A 24,663-nucleotide genomic window follows, 5' to 3' on the forward strand; every position below is an offset into this window, starting at 1 on the left:
ATTTATGGAATGTCTGCCCTAAACTAGTCCCTCTGCTAATTGCTGGAAATATTGCTGAGGTGTTTTCAGCCAAAGTGGGAGGGAAACACAAGTTATAGCACAAGTCAACCTATAATAAGTGCTAGAAAAGAGACATGAGCAAAGCACTATGGAACAGAGGAGGGAGCAATTATATCTGAGTATATAACTGGTGGTGGGAAGGGGGAAAGAAGTGTTACAGAATGTATAGGCAGAGGGAAGCAACATTTTTTTAAAAGATGTTATTTATTTATTTTAGAGAGAGAAAAGGGGGTAAAGGGGGAGGGAGAAGGATAAACAGACTCCACACTCAGTGCGCCTGACATGGGCTGGATCCTATGACCCTAAGATCATGACCTGGGCCAAAACCAAGTGTCAGCTGCCCAACCGACTAAGCCACCCAGGTGCCCTGGGAGACAACATATTTTAAGCACAGACCTGAGGGCACCTGGGTGGCTCAGTGGTGGAGTGTCTGCCTTTGGCTCAGGTTGTGATTCCAGAGTCCTGGGTTTGAATGCTGCATCAGGCCCCCTGCAGGGAGCCTGCTTCTCCCTCTGCCTATGTCTCTGTCTGTCTGTCTCTCATGAATAAATAAAATCCTAAAAAAATAGCACAGACCTGGGTTTCATGGGAGAAGGGTAAGGAGGGGAGAGGGCTAATAGTCTCTGATTACCTATCCTGTGCTGCTCACTGAGCTAAGACTGTACTTATGTTATTACATTAACCTTTTCCAAAACTCATCTGGAAAAAACTGAGGTACAAAGAACTGAGGTAACTTGCTCAAGAACTTGAAAGAGGTAGAACTGGGATTCAAACCCAGATCTATTTGACTTCCAAGAACATTCCTTGCTCTGATCTGTGGCTGAATTATTTTCAAAAGACATTTGAGATGGACTGTAAAGAAAGAAGATTTTAATAGGCTTCAAAAGGCCAGAGGGTGCAAGAAGGGATGGCATAAAAGCATTCCAAAGGAAGGATGGGAGAACTGTCTCAGAGCAGGACATGAAGGTGCAAGGTTTGTCTGGAGAAGCTTAGGCCATCTGGAGTGACTGTGGAAAGACACTTCCACATGCCCATACCACTGTCTTTTCAGGTTCCACATGTCATCCAGTAGTTAGTTCACTCAATAGTACTAGAGATTCGGAACTCAATCTCTGTTCTTGAAAGTCTCCAATCAGTCTGGTAAGATGATTGGAGACGGCCTTGTATGCTCCAGCTTAGGTGTGTGTGTGTGTGGGGGGGGGGCACATCCTACAGCAGTATTATTTGGACCATTTCTTTCCCACAATTTCTCAACAAATACATTCCCCAGGCTTTCCATAAGCAGCGTTCCTTTATTACCTTTGCCTTTAGCAAGGCTTGGATTTGAACTACTGGCCTTGACGTGACAAGTTTAAAGCTCATAGCGTCTCAGCAAGTATCCTTTCAACCTGAGAGACTTCATCTGCTCTTCCACGAGCTCCCTTAGAAAATAATGATCAATCCTAGAGTTGCAAGGAAAAGATCTTCATTGGAACTGACAAGAAAGTGGACACCTTGTACCATTTCTCTGCAGACTTCACAGACTTCAACACTTCTTGAAAGAGAATATGGTTCCCAAGCCTTTTGCTCATCTGGCTGGAGTATAGTTTTAAAAAAATGCATTTCATCTCTGGCAAATCACCGCAAAACGTCATAAACAGCTGGAAACTCTCTGAGGTGAAGACAAGTTGGATATTATGTTTGGATTTATAGCCCCCTCCTCCATGATAGCTGATTTCCATTTCCGACAGGCTTATTATTTCCATCTTTATGAAATATCTTGGATCTCACCTTGCATAATTACTGATTATCAACAGCTCCTCACCTGAGGCGCCTTAGCATTTGGGTGAACCTGAAATTCTTTTTTCAAAAATACATACTAGAGAAAACTCAATATGTGATATTATGTCTTTATTTCTATTTTCATTTGCAATTCCCTTTGGTTTTCAAATGATCAAGTCATTAATCAGTGTCAAACACCATCCAGAGCACAGACAGTATTTTTGCCACTTGGGTTCGAATAAGGATTAAATGGCAGTAACTTGTGTTACTCAGTCTGGTGCTCTCTCATTACTGTGGTAATCACAGACCAAAAAACCTTGAGGGTATTCACAAGGTCTCAGGAGCCATCTAAGGTTTTTTAGCCAAAGGTATATATTACAATCTTCGGAAATTTGATAGAGCTCCCTAAATTAGGCTAAGTACTTCCAGTTGAGGACCACTAAGAGTCCAGCATCCTTCATTTTACTCCTTGATGTTGCCATTCTGTGTGTCCCTTTAAGCTTCCAATCTTTGCTTCTTATTTCCTCTGCTGTGGTACTCTTGATACTCTCTCCTTCTTCTCTGCCTGGTAAAATCCTGCCCACTCAAGAGGCCCAACCCAAATGCTACCTCTGCTATGAAGCCTTCTGTGATGAAAACATAAAATATTTTTCTCCCTGACCCTACAGCACTTCCTAAACACCTTTATGAACATTCTGTCTTTTCGTGTTCTTCTATGATATACAGATCTATCTGCAGGTGTCCAACCTCCCCATTCAACTGTGAGCTCTAGGATGATAACCATGTTATCTTACTCATCTTCATATCTTCCTATCTCCAAGGCCTGGCATGGGGCCCAACACTCATTCAATGAATAAATGAAGAGGTTGATACCCAAAAGTATGGACATTGGTCCATTTAATTTAGTCAGATCTGGACTTCCTCAGTTATTCGTTGACTGAGTTGCTTCCAAAAAAAGATGTGCAAGGATCCGCAAGGCAAGGACCTAAAAGGCCCTGATATTAGTTTCTAACATCCTTTTAAAGAACATAACTTTCCCAAAAAGTGGTAATTGCTCCTTTACTTTGAATTAATAATGTAAGGCCAGATATCAACTTGAACTTGAGGATCTGTTTTCAGGAAAACAGACAATCTCACAAAAATCTGTATCTTTACTGATTGGTTCAATCAGTGTAGGAAATGTTGGCTTGAAAATCACGAGACCTGTCCTTGGTTCCTATGTGACTTTATGTAAGTTACTTTGTCTGGGTCTGGTATCTCTTCTGTAAAATGGGGCATTAAACTGAGTATCTCTGAGGTTTCTACTCTAAGGGTCTATGACCTTAATCAGAATCATTAGTAAACTGAGGTAGCAGTTTCTTTATTTTGGTTCTACTCCGTAGTATTTAGGAGAATGGGGTATTCCTATTAAGAGGCTAAGAAATTTTACAAAATCCGTTATTAAATCCTAACAATGACATAAATGACCTAAGAGGAAACTTGAAAAATAAAGGAAAAAGAATCAACCATAGTACTACACTCTAATAAGTTATTGTTTGGCATGTTTTCTTCCATTTTTTTCGTATTTACATGTGTCTTTTTACATAAGTATATGTATATACATGTAAGTACATGCTTTTTCCACTTATCATAAGCATATTTCTTGATATTAACTATTTGTAATTTTCATTTTATTTTTTTTAATCTTTTTTTAAAATTTTTATTTATTTATGATAGTCACAGAGAGAGAGAGAGAGAGAGAGGGGCAGAGACACAGGCAGAGGGAGAAGCAGGCTCCATGCACTGGGAGCCTGACGTGGGATTCGATCCCGGGTCTCCAGGATCGCGCCCTGGGTCAAAGGCAGGCGCCAAACCGCTGCGCCACCCAGGGATACCTGTAATTTTCATTTTAAATGACCACATACTGAGTAGATAAGTGGGATATACAAGTACTCTTCTATTGTAAGATAATTAGGTTGTCAATTTTTTGATAGCATTGCAATTAAAATCTCTGTAAATATAACTTTTCTCATATTTTGGATTATTCCCACAAATGGTAATCTTGTATCAAAGGGTATGAACACTTTTATGACTCACACAGTGCTCTGCCTTATTTTAGTAAGCATCTGTGATTTTGCTGTGTAGTACCCTATTTTTCCTAAGGGAAACCAAGCCCACCCCCACCCTACTTCATGTACTTTGAAATAACTATCACCCAGCTTCTTCTTTCCAGAGATTAACATGTGGATAACGCCTGGCAAGTCAGGGCATTACATTTCCCTGGCCATATTTTAAGGGTGGGCATGTGACCAGGATGGAATCAACAGCAACAGACCAAGACTTTTAAGATTGTTGGAAGAGATGGCATGTGATTTTCTGCTGAGGCTACAAGCAGGGAGGATAAAAGCCTGGAACCACTAAGATTCAACACATGGAACCTGAGAATGAAGCCAACACAATAGAAGAGAAAGCTGAGGGCTGGAGATACTCTAGATTCAATAATACCTATAGCCAGAACTACTCTAAGACTTAGTTTTAAGTAAAGTGAACCAAACGTTTTCACTGTCCCTTAAACATTTTATCTATCCATTCTTTCATTCGACACACACTTTTAGTTGTTTTTTTCCGGGGGTGTCTGGGTGGCTTAGTTGGTTAAGCGTCTGCCTCTGGCTCAGGTCATGATCCCAGGGTCCTGGGATCGAGCCCTGAATCGGGTTCCCTTCTCTCCTTCTCTTGCTCCCCCTGCTTGTGCTATCAAATAAAATCTTTTTTAAAAAATCTTTTTTACTTATGTTTTTATTAAGTAATAAACTTTATTTTTGAGAGCACTTTTAGGTTCACAGTGAAACTGTGTAAAAAGTCCTAACACACCTTCAGCCCTACCCTGGCCCCTCCACTCACCCTCCCCCGCCATAATTTCCCTATCAACATCCCACACAGAGTAGTACCTTTGTTACAATTGATGAACCTACACTGAGGTGTCATTACCAACCAAAGTTCATAGGTTACCTAAGTGTTCACTCCTGGTAGTGTACATTCTACAGGTTTTGACAGATGTGTAATGACACATATTACCATTATAGTAATTTTAATTTTACTGAGGTATAAACTACATGAAGGATATGTAATCTTGAAAAACTTTTACCTAGGCATATTTATTCATATAGCCTCTCCCCAGATCAGGATATAGAACATTCATAGTTCCGTGGTTCCTACATGTTCTATCCAAGTAGTTGCTCCTCTAAAGTTATTTACTATTCAGACTTCTTTTAGAAAACTTAGTTGCTTAGTTCATAAAACTTAGTTGTTTCATAAAATAAAGTTGCTTTTGAACTTTATATATAAAAGGAATCTCACAGTAGGACTGCAACCACTTAGCCTCTTAACAACCCAATGCTGCTGTGGCAATATGAAGAGACTTTGGGGCCTGGAGTGGGCAGGGGAGGAATGAGTGTGTTTTGCATGTGAGGATATAAACTGTTGTGAACAGAGGGCTGACTATGGCAGATGAGGTTTTTAAAAAATGGCCACAACAGTATTTCCGGTTCTAGGTGTTCTTTCGAAACTCTACCACTCTTCCATTAGGAAATGGAATCTATTTACCTTCCCCTTGAGCCTGGGTAGGCTTGACTGTTCCAAGAGTATGGCAGAAATAATGATGTGACTTCCACAGAATCATTCAATTTTGACTTCTATAAAGTCAAAAATAAAATTTTTTATCATAAAAATTTCCATTGTTTTCTTTTGTCACTTTCTTTTCAGTCACTTGCTCTTGGAATTTGGCCACATGTTGCAAGGAAGCCTAGGCCACATGCAGATGCCACATACAGATGGTTCTTCTGATAATCCCAACAAAGATTCCAGGCTACATCTATTGCTGGTCATATGAATGAGACCTCAAGTGATTCTAGATCTTAGGTGTCAAGCTGCCCCAGTAGATGCCAAAGGAGTGGAGATGAACTGTCTCCACTAAGCCTTATCAAAATGAAGATTTGGGAGTGAAATAAATTGTTTAAGTTACAGAATGGTTTGTTATGCAACCACAGATAACCAGAACTCTGTAATATTTGTGTGTTCTTGGTAAGTCTTGTAGTGATAGCTGACATTGTACAAATTACTTTTCTCTCAAGGTCCTGGTTTCCTCAGCTATGAAATGGATAATGATTACTATCTCATGGGAATGTTGGGAGGTTTAAATGAGGTAATGCACACAAGGTGCTCTTTTTATAAATGCTACTTAGTATTATTTCAGCTTACTTCCATCAAGTTGTTCTAGATTTGCTGCTTTGTACAAATCCCTAAAACCTAATTTTTGTCCACACACAAATGGGCAGGCACAACTGCTCTAACCCCTCACTCTCTTTAAGGGAGCCACCTACCATGTTGTGAGGATGCTCAAGCAGCATTATAGAGAGGTCCACTAAGAAACAGACCTCTTCCCTTGCTAAGGTGCCAATCATGTGAAGGAACTACCTGGTAAGCCAATCCTTTAGCCCTAGTTGGTCTTCAGATGACAGCTGCCCCAGCTGACATCATGCCTGCAACCACTTAGATTCCTAACCAGAAGCACCCAGCTAACTTGATTCCAATTAGAAACTGCAAAACCTGTATGAAATGAAAAAAAAAAAAAAAAAAAAAAGACAAAACAAACCGTTATTATTGTTTTAAGCCAAGGTTTGGGATAATTTATTATGCGCCAATACTTAACTAATAGCTATATCAACATGGGAAGGGATGTAGGAGAGGAACTGATCCAAGGTTGAGGGCTGTTTTAGGGTCTTTATGGAAGGACAGAGATGGCTGAACTGCCAATGAGACTGAGTTTGAAATAAATGATCACAGGGCCCAACTTAGAAAGGGAAGAGAGTAAAGCTGGAGGAGGGGAATAAACCTGGGACCGGTAGACTATAAACTACAGATTTCACTGAAGTTGAAGAACAGGTTTGGTGAGGATAAAGGAGTAAAAAAAATACTGGAATAAAAGGAGGTCTTGTTTAGAAGGTGGAATACCTTGGTTACTGATTTCAGAGGTGGAACAGTTCTGGAGAACAAAGTACAGGATATGATCAAAGAAATGGGTGGTAGAAGGGCAGTGCTGGGGGAACGTTTTGTTTTGTTTTGTTTTACCTTTTTGTTGAGGACAAAGGCAGAGGGGATACAACATAAACTAATGATAGCAGGCAGTTAAAAAGCTTCTAAGATCCCATCATCCCCAGAGAGATGGAATGAAGTTGGAATGGAGTTTGCATAGCTTGATAGTAAAAGCCTCAATGCAGAGGCAGCTGGTCTGGAAGTTGTAGTTAACAAGGTGAAGAGAATGTCAGCCTTTACTTCTGGTTCAAGATACAGAAGATGGAGACAGAACTTCATTAGAAAGGGCTTCAAGTGAAGCAGTTTACTTTAGAACAATATCGGATTTTAGGCAAGATAAAGAAGTGCTGGCAGTGCTCTGGGAAAATATTAGATATGGGAAGGAAATTTCTTTGTGTTGTCATGAGTTTGCTTGTAAAAAAGTCGGAACTTTATTCTGTTGGCAACTGGGAACCACTGAAAAGTTTTATGCAGGTTACTGGCATTGTGAGCTTTGTATTTTAGAAAGCTCACCCTCACAGCAGTGGAAATACGGTAGATGTACGAGGCAAGGAGTGTAGAAAAGTTCTATTGGAGGAAGAGGGTTGGGGAAAAGGTCAGCTCCACACAGGTGACAAGGCCTCATCATCAGCCCACTGAAACAATGGGGCTGGCTATTCAGGAAGCAAGAAACTACAGAATTTAATGGGTAGTGAGGGAAAGGAGTTATCACAGTTGACAAGGCAGTGTCCAGATATTTCATCTCCTTTCTGAAGCTATTCCAGATTGTTCAAAGCATTTTGGATCTTCTATGAAATCTTGATATGTAATTGCCAGTCCCCCTCCCCCCGTTTATTTTCCTTCTTTCTTTTCTGTCCCCCAAATCTACTTATCTTGATCTATTATTTTATATTCTACTTATATTACTAATTTATTTTTTTGGTTTTGCTATTCTCATTTTTAGTACATACCTTGGCTATACCATTGTGGTAATACAACTTTCCGAAGGTAAGAATCTAAGGGCAGTGTGGTACAGTGGAAAGAGCAGCCTGTAAATCAAAAGGGCTGGTTGCCAGTCCCAGTCCTGTCGTGAAGTTCCCGTATGATTCCAGTTAATTCATTTGACGTCTTTAGATCTGTTTTTTCATGTTGAAAATGAATATCTAAGGTATTATCCATCTTGACTTTCCTACCTGTACAATATTATAGGGAATTTAACAGATGTTTTCATGATAATTGTGAAATTCACCTTCTACAACACAGCACCACAAAATTAGAATGGTGGATGGTAAGCATCTTGAAGAAGTCTGTTTCCAGAAACCTGCTTAACCTGGTTGGTCAATAGAGGAATAAAGTTTGAGACAAATATCGTACTCCAATACATTTTTCCAGAGTATAGGCAGTTATACTTATGTCTAGTAGGACAGTAAGTCTTAGGTTTTCTTTTTTGAAAGTGGAAGATGGCTCTCATTTATCACACGTTTCCTGGACTCAAAGTGCCTTACCTAAAATCATGGCACTGATACTCAGTAGCTTGTTACCTTAGGTAAACTACCTAATCTCTCTGTGCCTCAGTTTCTCCATCCATAAAATGGGAATAGTATATCTCATAAAGCTATTGTGGAGATTAAGCACAGTAATGTATAAAGCAGCACCTGGAATAGAGAAAGCCCTCGATGAGTGTTAACTATTATTTTTATGTACTAGTCACTGGAGTGTAAAGACCTCTCCTTAAAGAGCTTTGTCTAGTCAGGAAGATTTTTGAACAAATGACCAAAACCTAAATGTTCTGAATTCTGTCATAAAATGTGTAGAAGTAGAGGCAGGAGTCTTATGCTAGAGGGAAGGTCAAGGGTAGGAGAAGTTCTTGAGAGTAAAGTTTTTGTTTTTTTTTTTTAAAGATTTATTTATTTATTCATGAGAGATACAGAGAGAGAGAGAGAGGCAGAGACACAGGCAGAGGGAGAAGCAGGCTCTACGCAGGGAGCCTGACATGGGACTCAATCCCGGGTCTTCAGGATCACGCCCTGGGCTGAAGGCGCTAAACCACTGAGCTACCCAGGCTGCCCGAGAGCTTTTTAGAAATACAGAATTTTAGGTCCGACTCCGATGTACTCAATCAAAATTTGCATTTTTAACAAGATCCTCAGTTCCTAATGAATATGAAAGTTTGAGAACCACTGGTCTAGAGCATCAAGCTGCTTAGGTTTAAGTCCTGGCTTTACCATTTATTTATAATGTGTGACTCTAGGCAAGCTATTTAACCTCCTTCCCATGCCTTGGTTTTCTCATTTTTAATTAGACATAATAAGTTTCTACCTCATAAAATTTTAAGGACTGAATGAATTAATATGTGAGATGCTTATAATACTTGGCTCCAGGTAAGCAGAGTAAGCTATAATTCTTGACTTACATACTACCTTTTATGTTCAGGGTCAGTTTTATAAGCAGCTTGTCTTTCCATTTCTACTCCATTGCCTGTCACCTTGACATCTGTTGTAGAGGAAGACACTTGGAAGCTACAAGACCTGGGGTTATAAAGTCCAGCTCCCTTCAATTCCTAGCTTTGTGAAACTGGGTGAGTTCTTCAATTTGTGTTTTCCACGTTCATAGTGTGTGTGAGTTGGCAGGGAGGGGGTGGGGAATATATCTAAATCATACCTACTTCACTGAGATGCTGTGAAGCTCAAATAAAAAAATGTACGTTAAACTACAAAATCTTCTGTTAAATTTTCTTTTACCATCTTTCCAAAAGTTAACTAATTGACCTGAAAACAGGTGGCACCTAAATTTAGTGGGAAATAGATTAAGAGAATGCATTGTTAAGATCAAAGAGGGAGACAAGGGCCTGGGGTTAACTGTCCCACTTCATGACTTTCCGAAGGTGCAGGCTTGGGTTTCAACAGTAACAATTTTCTAGGACCTCAACAGAGTATTTTTTAAGCTAATGGGCAAATGGTAATAAACTTACATGCTGTTATTTATTTTCTCTTTCTAATCTATAGCTCCATTCAAGAATATGACCAGTCTCAGACGTTTGCACAGTGGTCCACAATTTACAAATAACGTTTTTCTACGTTGTGTATCACAACATCACTATAGGGTAGTATTAACCCCATTTTACATGAAAATTTTGTTATCAGAAAGCATAGTAAAAACCCTCCTTTACTTGGGCGTTGTTTTTTTTTTTTTTAAAACCAGATCCGATATTTCCAAAAGTACACAATTTAAGAGGAAGGGCAATCACAAAACTTGGATTGATTCTTCCACAATACCGAACGCTGGCTTCGATTTTATGGCCCCTTTTCTCGTATGTAAAACAGGGGCAATACCTTCTTCACACATTTGTTCTGTGATTCAGTAAGAACAAAGGCTGAAGGGGGAACCTACCACGTCGCAGGGCCTCTAATAAATACCTTCTCCTCTGGCCTTTGGCAGCTAAAGCACGAGATACCACTATCATTCCCACTTCACACGTGGAGAAACCCGAAGCGGAGAACGCTCGGGTTCGCCTTCTCCACTGGCATCTCCGCTACCCTCAGACTGGGTTCGCCAATTGCGACGTCCGCTAAGTCGGTTCCTGCAGTGTGGATTCTCTCTCCTTGAGTTGCGCCTGGTGGAGGCTGGAGGCCGCTGACAATTGCTCCCATGACTCTGAGGAATCCGATCCTAATCCTCAACTGCACTTCAGGGACAAAGCTGCTTTTCTACCGTCCCTAACCTCCTCTCAGGGTAAAGGTCGCCGCAAAGCGTCAGCTCCAGCTACCGACGCCATTTTGGCCTCTACGTGTGACGCCACACGTAGCAGAGAGCGCAGCCGATTGGTTGGGAGACGGCAGCCGGCGGAGAGGCGCGCAAAGCCTGAGAGGAGGGTATGGAGGAGAAGCCTAGGAAACTACAATCCCGGCCTTCCTTGCGCCTGCGACAGCACACCGAGAGCGAAAGAGGAGGGAGCTTGGGTTCGGACCACAACTCCCAGCACCTCCCGCGATATCTCCTCTTTCCTTTCAAAACGCGGAGGAAAAGGGGGACCGGGAGAATGGAGGCCTTCTGGAGTCTGTTCTCCGAAAGGCGGGAAAGGCGAACTACACCTCCCGACTGGCAGCGCGCGGCTGCGCCTGCGCCCTGATGCCTGTCGCCATCTTGCCCCTTCTGAGGCACCGCAAACAAACCCAATTCCTGGTGTTCCCTAGTCTTGGCGGAGGAGCCTTTTAGATGAGCCCCGAAAGGCCGGGCAGGTGGGTGACTCTCAGACAAGGCGCTGGGAAGAGCTGGCAGGTTAGCCAGGCTGGAGGACCGCCGGGCTAAGCATTTGGTCCCCCGGGTTGGGACGCCCAGCCCCATCCTCCGTTGTCTCCTAACGGGATCGTGGGGCTCCCTGAGGTGTGCTGAGGGGGACTCTGGAAGGCCTGGCGCTGGGATCCTGGGGGTCCGGCTCCGGGAGCCTCCCGGCGAGTCTCGGTCCTCTGCCTGGCTGTCCGCGCGCCTACTTTCTCTCCGTTGCCCTCTCGGCTGAGGGGGGAGTGGGGCGCTGATGCCGGCCGGGGCCCCTGACACCGGCTGCTGGCCCTGCCGGGCTTGGGTAGGGGGCTTGACATCGGGGTCGGCGCCGAGGGGCGCGGGTGAGGAGGGTGGGCGGGCTGCTCTTGTTGTGGTGCTGCTGGAGAGTGCGTGTTTGGGGAGGGGGCGGGGCGGGCTTGCCTCCTTGACACTTGAGCGGGGGCAGGATTACCCGAGCTCCCGGCTCCGGAGCGGGCTCCCGCTGCTGCCGCCCGGATTCCCGGGGCGCCGCGGCCCCGCGGTGGGGTGCGCTGGCGGGGACGCGTCGGGATGCCGTGACGTGGTGCTCGCTTCGGGCGGTCGCCGGCCGCCTCCGAGATCCTGTCGGGAGGCGGGGACTGGCTGTGGAGGGAGCGGATTCCTTTGGCTCTGCCCCTTCCTCCTCCTCCCCACCCCTTTTCTTTATGTCATCCTGCTGGCCGGGGCGCGCAGTCCAGTTCTCCGAGCTCTGGGTTGGTCCGTAGCTGAGAGGACTATGGGAAGTCGGAGGAGGGGGGGATCAGCTCCGGGCTCCGAGTTAGCAGCTCCAGTGCCTGCCGCGGGATATAGCAGTGATTACGGTTCGCTGCCTGACTCCTCGACTAGACAGTGAGCTCCCTCATTCGTTCGCTCGTTCATTCATTCATTCATTCATTCACTCGCTCACTCACTCATTCACTTTACTCACTCTTCTCTGTCTTCATTCATCTACTTAACAAATATTTACGGTGGATCTACTGTGTGCTAAGCAGGTATTGTGCAAGCGCCCAGCGCTGTTGTCTTTTCATCCTCTAGACCAATTCCCAGTACGAAGGAAGTTCCTGACATCTAAACTTTTGGTAAATGATTGTTTAGTGACTACAGGGTGTAAATTCATCGTTCATTGTTTTAAGACTTGAGAAGAAAGTTTTTTGTTAGGTTCCATTAGTCCATCTAACGCGCTAGGAACTTTATATATTTTACCTCTTGTAACTTCTAAGTGAGAGAGCTGACGCAAATGAAGTACCTTGGCGCAGGTCACACAGGGAATAGCACCTATTTTTTAAACAACCTGCCAGCCACTATAAGAACTTCAAATACTTTTCTATAAGCCTTATAACAGATTGGATGATAATACCTCTGTTTTACAGGTGTGGAAAATTTTTGCTCAGATAGGCCACTTTTCCAGGATCACCCAGCCAGTGAGTTGAAAGCTGAAACTAGAAACTGGAGGTGTCTAACTCTAAAGCCTGTGCCCTTTCCACTATCCTGTGCTGGAATAATAAGTTCTGGAATGGTTGTTTAGTTCTTCCTTTGTCAGAAGTTGAAAAGTGAGGTGGTGAAATAGAATTGTGAGATATTTTTACTGGTTTTACTTCTTAGTGTGTAGATCTCCAGGTAAGTGGCATTTTTAATGTACTTTGGTAATTTGATTTTTGTTTCATTTTGTTTTGGTAGGGAAGACAAGCTCTTTGGGGCTACCAAAAAGAAGCAGCAATGCCTGTTGTGTGGCCAACCCTTTTGGATCTCAGCAGGGATGAATGCAAAAGGATTCTTAGAAAATTGGGTACGGTTTGCATTTTTTATGTTTTATGCCTTTCTGTGATAACTTTTCCATTTTTGTTTTTGTCATGGCTGTTTGCCTGGATGTTATATCTCATGCTGCACTAGAAATTATTTAGAGGTGTACTTCCTATCGTACTCCTTGTTATTTCCCTAGTGCCTTGCATAGTGCTTTGTACTTAGTAGGTGCATGGACCATAGTTATAAAAATAGTAGCTAAGAGTTCTTGAGGGGTATTGGGCTATTCTGAGTTCTTTTCATTCAATATCTTATTTAATCGTCACTCAAATGGGAAAGGTAGGGGTTTTTTGTGTGTTTTCCGTTTTACAGATGACAAAACTGAAGCTTAGAACCCAAGGTGCTGCTGATAGTAGTTCATGGAGTCAGGATTGTAACCCAGGAAATATGATTCCAGTCTCACTTTAACATACTTTTAGCCTTCATGAATGTATGTATGAATTAAATACTGTTTCTGAATTCTAAGTAAATATTAACCATGTTGACTTTCCTGAATTGTATTTACTATCAGTAATAAAACACGCTTTATGTTTATAATTAATTATTTTGAGCTCCTTTTCCTTTAGAGCAACCTTTCTCAACTTGTACTTTAAGGGAGAGAATTAAGCACTAATGCTAGGCCTAATCCATTGTATGTAATGAACTAACTTCTTTTTATGCATATAGGATGGGAATAGTTTTGTCTATTCTTGGGAAAATTGAGAGAGTTACTGAAGTCATGTTTTATATTCTGTGGTTCAAATGAGGAACTTTGGTTGAGATCTAATACTTTAGACTATAAGATCCAAGAAGGACCTTGCTGTCTTCTTTATCACTATAGTCCCAGGCTAGCACATAGAGGGTGCTCAGTAAAGGAAAAAATAGTTTGAAAAAGAACACTAAATGTTTTGGAAGTCGATATGAATTATTGGAATATTTATGATTTTGGAGGGGAAAGTGTGGGCGTTGAATTCAGAGGGACCTGGGGTCTTGGTCTTGTCACTCATGACCCACAAGATCAAGGACAGTGTATTTAATCTTCTTAAATCTATTGTCACTTTTGTAAAAGATGCATAATAATATCTGCCTCATAAGTTTGTTATGTGGATTAATTGTATATAAAAGGGGTCTACTGCAGTACTTGACATCAGAGGGTATAGTGTTTTTAGAGCAGTTACTTTCAGACATTTATTTATTTGCAGGTGAATCTTCAAAGGAAATCCTGGTTGGGAATTCTTTTCTGTAAATCTGAAGTGTAGCTGCTGTAGCTGCGTTGGTCCTGTCTGCTAGTAACATTTACCCTTTTTATTTCCCCTCAGGCCACTAGGAGGATTTTATTTTAAACTATTTCTTACCATTGTATTGTAGGATGTTTAGAGAGCTTTTTTGGACAATCCCTCCATTATTATTTTTTTCCTTTAATCTTATATCCAAACTTTTAGTACTAATTCAAGGATGATTTTCTACACACTTACATGAAATTGCTATAGCTTTCTAGCTACCATTTTTAAAGTTGGACTGTTATTTACTTCATAGCTAAAATAATTGCAAATGAACAGATTGCAGCTACAGTAGATTGGATTAGAATTTCTGGGCTTTTGGGACCTTGAGTCAAGAGATTACCTTTAAATATAAAATTGGTAACCTTTAAGTCTAAATTTATCCTTCACTTTAGCCAGAGCTGTGTGGATAATGTTGCTAGAGAGCTGTTTCTATACAAAAGAAAACAGCCTTCCTACAGGGTAATGTCATCTTCTATGACCCTTCACTTTGGGAGGTGAGCCTTGATAGTGATTTGCAGAAGGACTTCCTCCCCACCCGTTGGCTCATTATCATAACAATGAAACTTTTGAATTGCCTTCAAACACTGGTTTTAGGTCCAAAGTTTAGAGAAAGTACTGTCTTTAAGGATTAATTTAAAATATTTTAAGAATTAAATTTGTTCTTTTAAAAATAGTTATAAATCATTTAACAAAAATGCTAAACATTTACATTTTACATGAGTATAAAGACTCTTTTTTTAACAATATAATGAACATACCAGTGATAGATAAATGCTTTCCTCCTTCTATCCTGCCTTTCCCCTAACTTATTTTTTAAAAACCATTCTGGAGCTACAACTCCAGCATGCGACTTCATGCTTCATGTACTATAGTATAAATGAAGTGCTGATTTTTTTTTTTTTTTTTTTTTTTAATGGATGGGTTGAGGACTTTGTATAGTGGCTTGGCAAATCTTTTTGTTTTCTGTGGTGTTTGCTTGTATCTCTTATTAAATTGTTATTTATGTGTCATTAAACACTATAAGAGAATGGTACCAGAAATACCAGAAATTCAATTAAGTTTGATATTTGTCAGGATCTGAGGATACCCTACAAAATGGAAATCAAATGTGAAGGAGGTTGGGCAGCCAGCCAGTAAAGGTTCTTTACAACAAGTGAATTTCTGGAGAAGGTGGGAAGTGCCTGGGGTTGTATGATATTGGTAACTGTGGTCTGAGTCCATTTTGTGTGAGGTTACCACTGCTTACTTTTGTCCATGACCTCTTAATTAGACTTGGAATGAGACTTGAAATGTCAAAAACCTTTGCCACATTTCTTTGGTTAATTTCCCTCTTTTTGAAGTAGTATCTTGATCACCATAAATTGCATAGGCCAAAAGTGAACTTTTTCTTTTTCTTCATACAGCTTTCTCTATCTGACCTCTCCATTTATTTTTATGGTATTGCCCTTCTCCTAAATATCTCGCACACTACAAAACCTGATTCCTTTCCTTGTGCTGTTTCTGCAGTCAACCACTGAGTCCTATAAATACAACTTTTTAGCCTGGAATTAGGCTTCTTTTGGCCCCAAACAACTTTTCCATTTTCATCCTTCTTGATTCCTGTGTATGTGTCTCTTGGATTTTAACTACCTTGAGAATAGGGACTTTGTTTTGTTCATGTGATATTCTGCATGGTACCTTGTAGTAGTAGTAAAGTGCAGCTGAGTTTGGTTTGAGTTAGTGACTATCCAAATACTTTCCCAAAAGTAAAACTCTAGTCACTGACTGTTACTGGAAAGTTGATGTCTATTTGAGAAGTTATTTGCTCTTTTACTCTTTTCCTTTTGCATATTTGCATTTTTTCTCCTGCTTGCTTAGAGCACACTTTCTGATTAAAGCTTATACTTCTAGACTGGATGATGTGTTTCTCCTCTATGCTTTTACCACTATATTATAAACTGTATCATCATTGTTAGATGACTTGTTTCACTGTAGCTTTATTCAGAGTTAACTCCATGAAGGCAGGATTTAGCATACTATCTGGTACATATATAATAGGACTCAGTACTGATTTGTTAAATAAAATATTCTGTAAATGAGGCATTAATTTTTAGTATAGTGATTTCTTAGTTGGTTACCCCCAGTGTCTTTCTGAACTCTACTTTGGGTCCTGATAAAAGCTAAAATATATGTGTTTTCTGGTACTAGGTATTTCCTTTATTACTCAGAGCAGGAAAGCTTTGTCCTTCCAGAGAGACCCCATGAAACATCTACATGGTCTTCAGGATACATTGAATATGCAGCATGTTTACACATGGGATAATTCAGTTGGATTAGACATTTCTGCTTAATAGTCAGCTCACTTTTTTTTTTTGACTCTTAGAATTGTGAATAACATGAACTGAATGAGGCTACTAGTTTATTATTGGTGTACCTAGGATGCAGATATGCCTGCCTTCATTATTTGTATGTCAGACATTGGGAAATGCCAAATACTAGTATCAACTTGAATTGACTAAGAAGGTAACTAGTTTGGACACTTATTTCCTATCATTGTAATTTGCTTGGATATACCTGTCTCATAGTGTTAATGGCTTAAGACAACTATTTTTTCTTTTGATTCTGTGGTTGCTGGTTTTGCCTGAACTCTCTCATGTGGCTGTACCACTAAGCTGGTAGTTTAGCTAGTTGAGGCTCAGCTCTGATGGGCCTCTCTCCATGTGGCTTTTCATCCTGAGCTTCTTCACAGCTTGGTAATCTCAAGGTTCCAAGAGAGCATGGCCCTGTGTGCAAATGTTAGTGAACTTCTGTTTGTATCATGTATGCTGATGTTCCACTGGCCAAGGCAAGTCACATGCCAAGCCCAGAGTTAGTGTGGGAAGGGACTGTATAAAAGTAATACCAAAAAAAAAAAAAAAAAAAAACCACACAATTCCCAAGGAGTGCAGGCATGGTTCATTGGGAGCCAGTGAGGACTTTTTGGTTTTATATGTATATATATTTTTAAAGATTTTATTTATTTATTCATGAGAGACAGAGAGAGAGAGAGGCAGAGACACAGGCAGAGAGAGAAGCAGGCTCCATGCAGGAAGCCCAATGTGGGACTTGATCCTGGGACTCCAATATTATCCCCTGAGCCAAAGACAGATGCTCAACCACTGAGCCATCCAGGCGTCCCTGGTTTTTATTTTAACCAGTGTTGGAAACTGTTTCATTTCATAATGATTGTTGCTGTGGAAAGATAGTGAAACTGTCTGGTACAGGGGTTCAGTATATTATATCTGGCTTGCTATGAGAGCAGGTCATGTTCCCTAACTTCTCTTGGTCATTTCAATAGTAGATGCAGATGATCTTAAATCTGGAATGTCTCTCCTAGATAAAGAAATTAAGGTTCAGGGATAAGAAAGGACTTGCCCAAGGTCACACAACTATTAAGTGGTGGTACTGAATCTGGTTATTTGACTCTTATTCTAGGAGTTTTTCTGTTGTACAGTACTTGTGGTATTTTCAACCCAAGGAGGGAGGTAGAAGGTAGTTTGAGTGCTAGGCAGGGCTAAAGAATTATCTCAAGGATTGGTCAGTGTAGATACCGGTCAGTAAAGCTAAAAATTTCTCTTATTGGCCTTGTATCACTGGGAGCCTGTTTCCAGTTGTTGGTAGCATCTGAGTTAAACATTCTTCAGTGATAAGGTATGAGACAAAATATTTGCCATTGATTTTTCTACTTAAACAATTTTATATATATGACTCCTGGGAGGCAATAAAAAACAAGATATCCAATTATAAAAGCCACATTTCAATCAGTGCTCTTAGATAACATTTTTGAGAGGAAATTTTAAAATTTTGTATATTTATTGATTTCTAGGTTTTTTTTGCCCTGAACTTTCACTATATGTAGCGACAGTATTAAAATATTGAAGGCCTATCTTGATAAAATAATTTTCTTCTTCTAGAATTGGAGGCATATGCTGGAGTTATCAGTGCACTTCGGGCACAGGGAGATCTCACCAAGGAAAAGAAAGATCTTCTTGGAGAACTCTCAAAAGTTCTTAGGTAAATTATCATAAAAGTTTGTGAGATGTGACTCTAGAAATTCATTTTGAGGGGTGTTAGTACTTTTCATTCTCAAATTGAAGACAGAGGTGTTCACGTTGTTGGTACTTAGATATCCTATCCCAGTTGCGTGCTTTGTTACAGAAAGTTATATAATTTATCATTTATTCTGTAGTCAAAGCGTTTAATGCAGGTTATTTTAGGTTTGGGTCACCTGAGAAGGGGAGGTATTTTTGAAGGAAAGAAGAGCTAGTAGCAACAAGATCTAAAGACCTGGAGTGGCCCAGTGGCATTTGTTGGGAGGGAAGAAGGAGATGCTAGGAAGTTGTTGTCTTAGAAATGGGCGGTTTTTATATAGTCATAGCCTTGAGAATAATATATCCCCTTAGCTTCCTGCCAGAGTGGCAATTGAATCTGTTAAAAAAATTCTAGTGAATGGGATTCTTTGATACCTTGTCTTGATCCATTCTAACATCTTGAGCTTTCTCAGAAAATGTTCTGATTTAACTGAGGTTTCCTTTCTACATTTAAAACCATTTTGTCCTATTCTTTTTTTAAATGAAAATAGGGAAGAATCTTTTCCTATATTTGGTTGACATTAATATGGGGATATTATTAAGTCAAATTCTTACTCTTATTGTCTTCATATTTAATAACTTATATATTTTTTGTTTGTTGTTTCTTTCTTTTTCTTTTTTTTTTCTTAATTTAATTTATTCATGAGAGACAGAGAGAGAGAGGCAGAGACACAGGCAGAGGGAGAAGCAGGCTCCATGCAGGGAGCCGGATGTGGGACTCAATCCTGGGACTTCAGGATCATGCCTTGAACAGAAGGCAGACACTCAACCACTGAGCCACCCAGGCGTCCCTTGTTTGTTGTTTCTATTTCCTCATAAATCTGCTTTCCAGCCCCTTAAGTATTTTAGTTGATAATACTGATTTAGCATAAGCAGTAAAGATTACAATTTGAAGAGTGGTATTCATTTTGAGTATTTATGAGTGGAATGAGTATAGCCTTTTTTCACTTGTTTAGTATTAACTTTACATGTATTTAAATAGGAGCAATGTAAGCACATTTTTACTGTAATGGTAACATAGTGTAATGTAGAAGACATACAGCTGAAAGCGGAGGTGTTAAGTATAAGAGAGTAATGTCCCAGTGTCAAATTTCATAGCGTATAGCCACAGGAAATAGATTATCTTGCCACTTTTGTTTCTTTATTATATTCACTGAACATAAAATTATAGACTCTTAAGCTTTAGAAAAGACTTTAGAAGACTTTCTTCCAAATGCCAAAATCCTCTTAGTAGTCATGATTAAGAGTCATTCAGTGGTTGTTTGCATATTTAGATAACAGGAACCTCTGCTAATCTTGAACATGGTCTGACATTTCTGAGTTTTGGAAGTAGTGGCTTGATATCAAGCTGATATGTCTTCCTGTGATTTTTAATTTGCAACTAATTCTCTCTGCAGTTACACAAAATCAGTATGAACTCTTTTCTATGATTTTGGTTTAAAGCATCTGAAGATATATGTTAGGCACCTGTCTATTTCTTTTCACAAATCAGTCTTGTCCCCCCTCCTCCCCAAGCAGAATGTTGACTTAAACATTTAGTAAAAGTATAGAAAAGAGCTGCCTGCTTGGCAGAGTTCTATAATGGCTATTTTTTTTCATAGCATCTCAACAGAGCGCCACCGTGCTGAAGTTCGGAGAGCAGTAAACGATGAACGGTTAACAACAATTGCACATAAGTAAGCCATTAGTCATACAACCCCTGATTTTTTATGACATAGTATAACGTAGTTTTGAAACAGTCTTCCTGTTGTATAGCAGATTCCTGAGACTTTTATCTTAGGAGTAATATTTCTATACTCAGGGATCCTGACCATAGAGGTGTTAACTGTTTATTCAGTTGGTTATGTTTTTGCATTTGGTTAGGCAAGCTTTAAGTACTCAGGTCAAATCCCGTTACAATGTAATCTCTGCATAAAAGGCCACCACAATTTAGCAGATGATTCACTTTTTAAAGTTCAGTGATAAAGTAGTAGGCTCCACTAATTTGACAGCCCCTTAGAGGTTCTTTGTAATGGTATTTGGTATGTATATTGCTTTATAAATAGGCATTATAAATTTTTTATGACTAATATTTCATGTTTTTTGAGATTCAGTAAAAGATAATATATGTTCTGCTTTTAAGAAATATGAATATATCTTAATTTGCTTTTAAAAAGCCAATAAAATAAAATTATGAAGGATTCTTATCAAATTGTTTTTAGATCATTATAACTATTTGACAGATGGGGTGGAGGGTGGTGAAGGACTAAGGGCAGGGATAAAACATTAGTAGAGGATGTATGGAGAGAGTGCCTCCTAAAGAATAGAAAGGAACAACAACAACAAAAAAGAATAGAAAGGAACAGAAATTGTCCTTAAATGTTAATGAAAGATGACAGGAACGTATCATAAAAATAATATACATTACAGTATAACTCATTTGTTTTTTATTTTTATGTTTTAATGTGAAATAAAACTAAAGGAAAAAAATTTAATGCATTTCCATAATGTGATAAATAGTGCATTTAAACCAATTGGCAGTATTTGAATTGACCCTGTAGACATTAGCTTCAAGTTGTGCTTCACTGTTCCTCATTTTATTTAACTTATAAAATGGGGTGCTACCTTTTTAACTGCGTAGTTTGAAAGTTTAGACATTTGAATTTTGAGATTTTTCAGTGATAGGTATGTATGCGCTGTAGGAGTTTGGAATTTTTCCACTACAGACATTAAGTATTTAGTTGTCAGGCCTACATGGTTGAAACATTCAAATGTTAATGTGTTCCTTCTTTAATTTGCTCTAAACTTTTGAATTGGGATGCTCTAAAAATAATAACTGAACCTATATTCTAATTTGAGAAGGTAATAAGAAACTTATGTGCTAGATAATAAAGTAGTAAACAATAGCTTACATTCAGAGGCACTTAGAGACAAAGTACCTTAAAAGCATTGGAAAAATATTGTGGGGCAATTAGTTGTAAGTTGATGCATCAGTTTCATACTTAAAGGATAACACTTATTTAGTCTCCTTTTCCTTTTTTCCCCTTTAAAGAATGAATTTATCCTTATATTTGGGTGAAAGACCAAGTTACAGGTATGCAAATAGGTTATTATTATTTCAGGCTTTTTCTTGTATTATTTCAAAATTGAAGCTCTCAATTATTCAGGGGCACATATTCCCATTTACAAATTAACCGTGCCCTCTGCTTTTCCTTCTCTTCCCCTCCTCCCCCTCCTAATACTGCCCACCCTTTAGCCATTTTGCTGCTTGGGAGTACCTCTAGTCAGAGGGTGGGAAGGGAGAGGAGGTGAAAATTTTAATTAGTCATTTTACTATTTACTTGTTAGTTGTCCTGGAAATGGTTTGGTGGAAGAATTTAAAAGCATTTGCCAAAGTATTTTTGGATAATATGTGGATTTCTTTAATCTGTTTGACCTCTCCCTTTCCCTCCTCTCTCTATTAGCATGGATAATTGAGAGTTGGCTTTTATCTGCCTGTGTTTCCTTTTTTTCTCTCCTTTCTGATTTCCTTACTACATGAATTTAATTTTCTGAAGAGTTTACTTCAGCATATAATTTTAAAAGCTTCTTAGGTCTTCCTATACTCCTGTTTTAATATTTTATGCTGTGGTTTTAGTTTGACTAGGTGTCGTATTTTACTTGTTGAGCCCAGGGTTCGGTGAGTGTGGAATGATGAGGAAGGCATAATCCTGTATTCTCTACATCTCCTCCGCCCTCTTTCCCTCAGAAATAGCAACAGAACCTAGATCCAAAGATTATAGGAGGGCTTCATACTCTGAGCCTGAAAAAAGCGACTGGAGCCAAGTAGGAATGCATCTGAACTGACTGCATTCCCTTTCTCCTTTCCCTTCCCTCCCCCACTCAAAATAGCAGCTTAGGCCAGAAGGAATGTGGTTGAAAGGTGAAGAGAAAGCGGAGAAGATTGAGCACAAAGGAGGTGGAAACAAAAGGAGCTGGGTGTCTGGGATCAAAGAAAAGCCTTGCTTATGGCTTGAAGCATAACACGTGTTTATTATTCGGCACCAGACCATTTATTAAGTTTGATACTTGAATCCAGTTTCAGAACATCTCAGAATATTATAATATTAAAACCTGAAATATCAAGGGACTTCAGAGTTTTTAATTGTGCCACTCTTGCCAGCATTGTCTCTAGCGTTCAAAGAAAGTGGCTATCTGGAATTACTGTTGTCTTAATTCCTTCCCCATAAGCCAAACATTCATAGTTTACTGTGTGAGTTTCTATACGAGGGTAAAAATTTTTTGCCGCTGCGCTGCATACCAAAGGATGTGAGGGCCAAGGTTGTTTCATTAGGATCATGTTAGGTTTCTCAGGAAAGGGGCTGGAGCAAGGTTTCTACCCTCCCTTGCCATATTTAATCTAAATATATTGAAACTTAGATATTCCAGGGAAGCCCTGGACTAAGATGTTTACAAAAATCTGTAAAATTCAGTTTAGATGATTTGTGCAACTAATGCATATTTACATCCTCATTACTAAGCAAAAAGGAATTTTTGATCTAATTCTAACATAATTTCTCACTCACTTAAAAAAAGTTTGAGCATGTTTGCATGAGTAGAAATTTGGAAGATTTACAGATCTTTTTGAAAGTTGCAGTTGTGTCTTTTGCACTGCAAATTCTGTCTTATCAATAGCAAATATTCATGTGTTTCAAATTATTAATCTTCCATAATTTCTGCCACCATTTAAACAATGCACCAGGTAAGTGTAGACATCACTCTACTTATGTGTAAACTCTCACATAGCAAATTTACTGGTGATATTCTAATAAAATGATAGCAAAATAGGCGTAAGCCAAGAAAACACTAAATAGCTTTTAGAATTTTTTTCTTCAACAATTAGCCGTAGCCTAATTCTGTTTCTCTTTTCTTGTTTATACCATTCTCTGTTCCAGAACTAGTGTCAAATTGGAGATTATGTAATAAGAAATTTGTAGAGTTAATTGGGGTTTTAGGAACTACTCTTTCCCTTGTCTTAGGTAGGACTGGTTAAACAGTTTGCAGATTTCTTGTAGTAACCTAACTAGATTCATCAACTTTTAGAAATTACTTTTTGAATTGAACGTAAATCCTTCTCACATTGTAAAGTAATTTATTTGTTCCATTCAGCTAAAGTTGATAATCGTTAGACAAGTGTCCAATTAGTATAAATCAAAGGCAAATGTTAGACATAAAACTCTTTTGAAAAATTTTATACTTCCTACTTGTAATGTGGCAAATAATGTCAGTAGTATGATGTATACATGTTGAAGGAAACATGTATGGTCACACAGTGGCTGTGTGACCTTAGGGAATTTATTTAACCTCTCAGTGACTCAGTTTCTCCATCCACAAAATGGAGATAATATTACCGATTTCATAGGATTATTGAATTATGAATTAATACATAGAAAATGTTTAAAACAGTGCCTGACCTAGAAAAAGTGCTTAGTTGATGTTAACTACCGTCATCATCATTATCGTTATTCCATTTTCCACTAACGAGGGGTTTTGTGTACACTAACTATAAAGAGTCAGTGGACATTAAGAGTCTTAAGCTCTAGATTGGGTTGTAGAATCTTTGGTTTGGAAAAGAAGCAGAAATATTTCTGATTTAGTAATGAGATTGACTAATTGGTTCTGGGTAAATTTTAAGCTTTGACACTTATCATTAGGAAAAGTGATACTGCCATTTGTGGAACCAAATCAAGAGAAGGGACACAATTGTCTTTTCATATTTCAACCATATTTCAGTTGGATTCCTGTGATAAAATTTGCCCAAGAAGTTGAGTAGAGAAACAGAATAGTGTCTGCTTAGGGGGGGATAATTCAATGGCCTCACTTCTTAGAGTGAAGAGTGGTATAAGTAAAATTAAAGTTGTGGCAGGTTTCTTCCAGTGACTTCAAATCAGTCTGTTTTTTAACATGAAAGATACTAATATAACACACTGTCAGTGACACATGCAGTGATATAAAAGACCCTCTTCTATCCCTCCGTACTTAGTCTCCCTCGTTTACTGCCTCAGTTTCCCTTGTTTGAAAGCCTTAGAACCTCTGGCCATGCAGGCAGTTAGATCATTTTTGCAAAGGTTCAGTGAATTTTATCCTTAATTATTAAGGAGAATCTAATTTTATTTTTTTTATTTATTTGTTTATTTTTTTTAAGGAGAATCTAATTTTGAAAGTTACAAGTACTTTTTACCTTTTTAGTTGAATTACAAAATTAAGTTCTAAAAGTTAGTAGATGTACTAGTTTTCATTAGCAATGCCAGATTTAAACTAATGAAAATGTCAATATTTAGAAGGCATAGGAAAATTTTTCATAG

General features: G+C 39.2%; 2 protein-coding genes across 6 annotated transcripts in view; one reads left to right on the plus strand and one right to left on the minus strand.

Annotated features, from left to right (window-relative positions):
* LOC144294928 (uncharacterized) overlaps window positions 1-11,582 on the minus strand; it is a 45,339-nt gene extending 33,757 nt beyond the window's left edge. The window contains exon 1 of the mRNA XM_077867121.1: window positions 10,287-11,582. Within this exon, the coding sequence (XP_077723247.1) occupies window positions 10,654-11,214 (561 nt within the window). The 5' untranslated portion in view covers window positions 11,215-11,582 and the 3' untranslated portion in view covers window positions 10,287-10,653. The remainder of the gene's footprint in view (window positions 1-10,286) is intronic.
* The window catches only part of EMSY (EMSY transcriptional repressor, BRCA2 interacting), a 142,243-nt gene that overhangs the window by 41,008 nt on the left and 76,572 nt on the right, over window positions 1-24,663 (plus strand). For 2 of the 5 annotated variants that reach the window (XM_077867106.1, XM_077867108.1), the window contains exons 2-5: window positions 12,847-12,955; window positions 18,164-18,263; window positions 19,942-20,016; window positions 21,372-21,413. In XM_077867106.1, coding sequence (XP_077723232.1) covers window positions 12,847-12,955; window positions 18,164-18,263; window positions 19,942-20,016; window positions 21,372-21,413 — 326 coding nt within the window. Of the gene's footprint in view, window positions 1-10,726; window positions 11,109-11,996; window positions 12,019-12,846; window positions 12,956-18,163; window positions 18,264-19,941; window positions 20,017-21,371; window positions 21,414-24,663 lie in introns of those variants that run through there. The other 3 variants (XM_077867109.1, XM_077867111.1, XM_077867107.1) reach the window with 3 other exon arrangements.

Source organism: Canis aureus, chromosome 23 (assembly GCF_053574225.1).
Source record: "Canis aureus isolate CA01 chromosome 23, VMU_Caureus_v.1.0, whole genome shotgun sequence".
Lineage (NCBI taxonomy): Eukaryota > Metazoa > Chordata > Mammalia > Carnivora > Canidae > Canis > Canis aureus.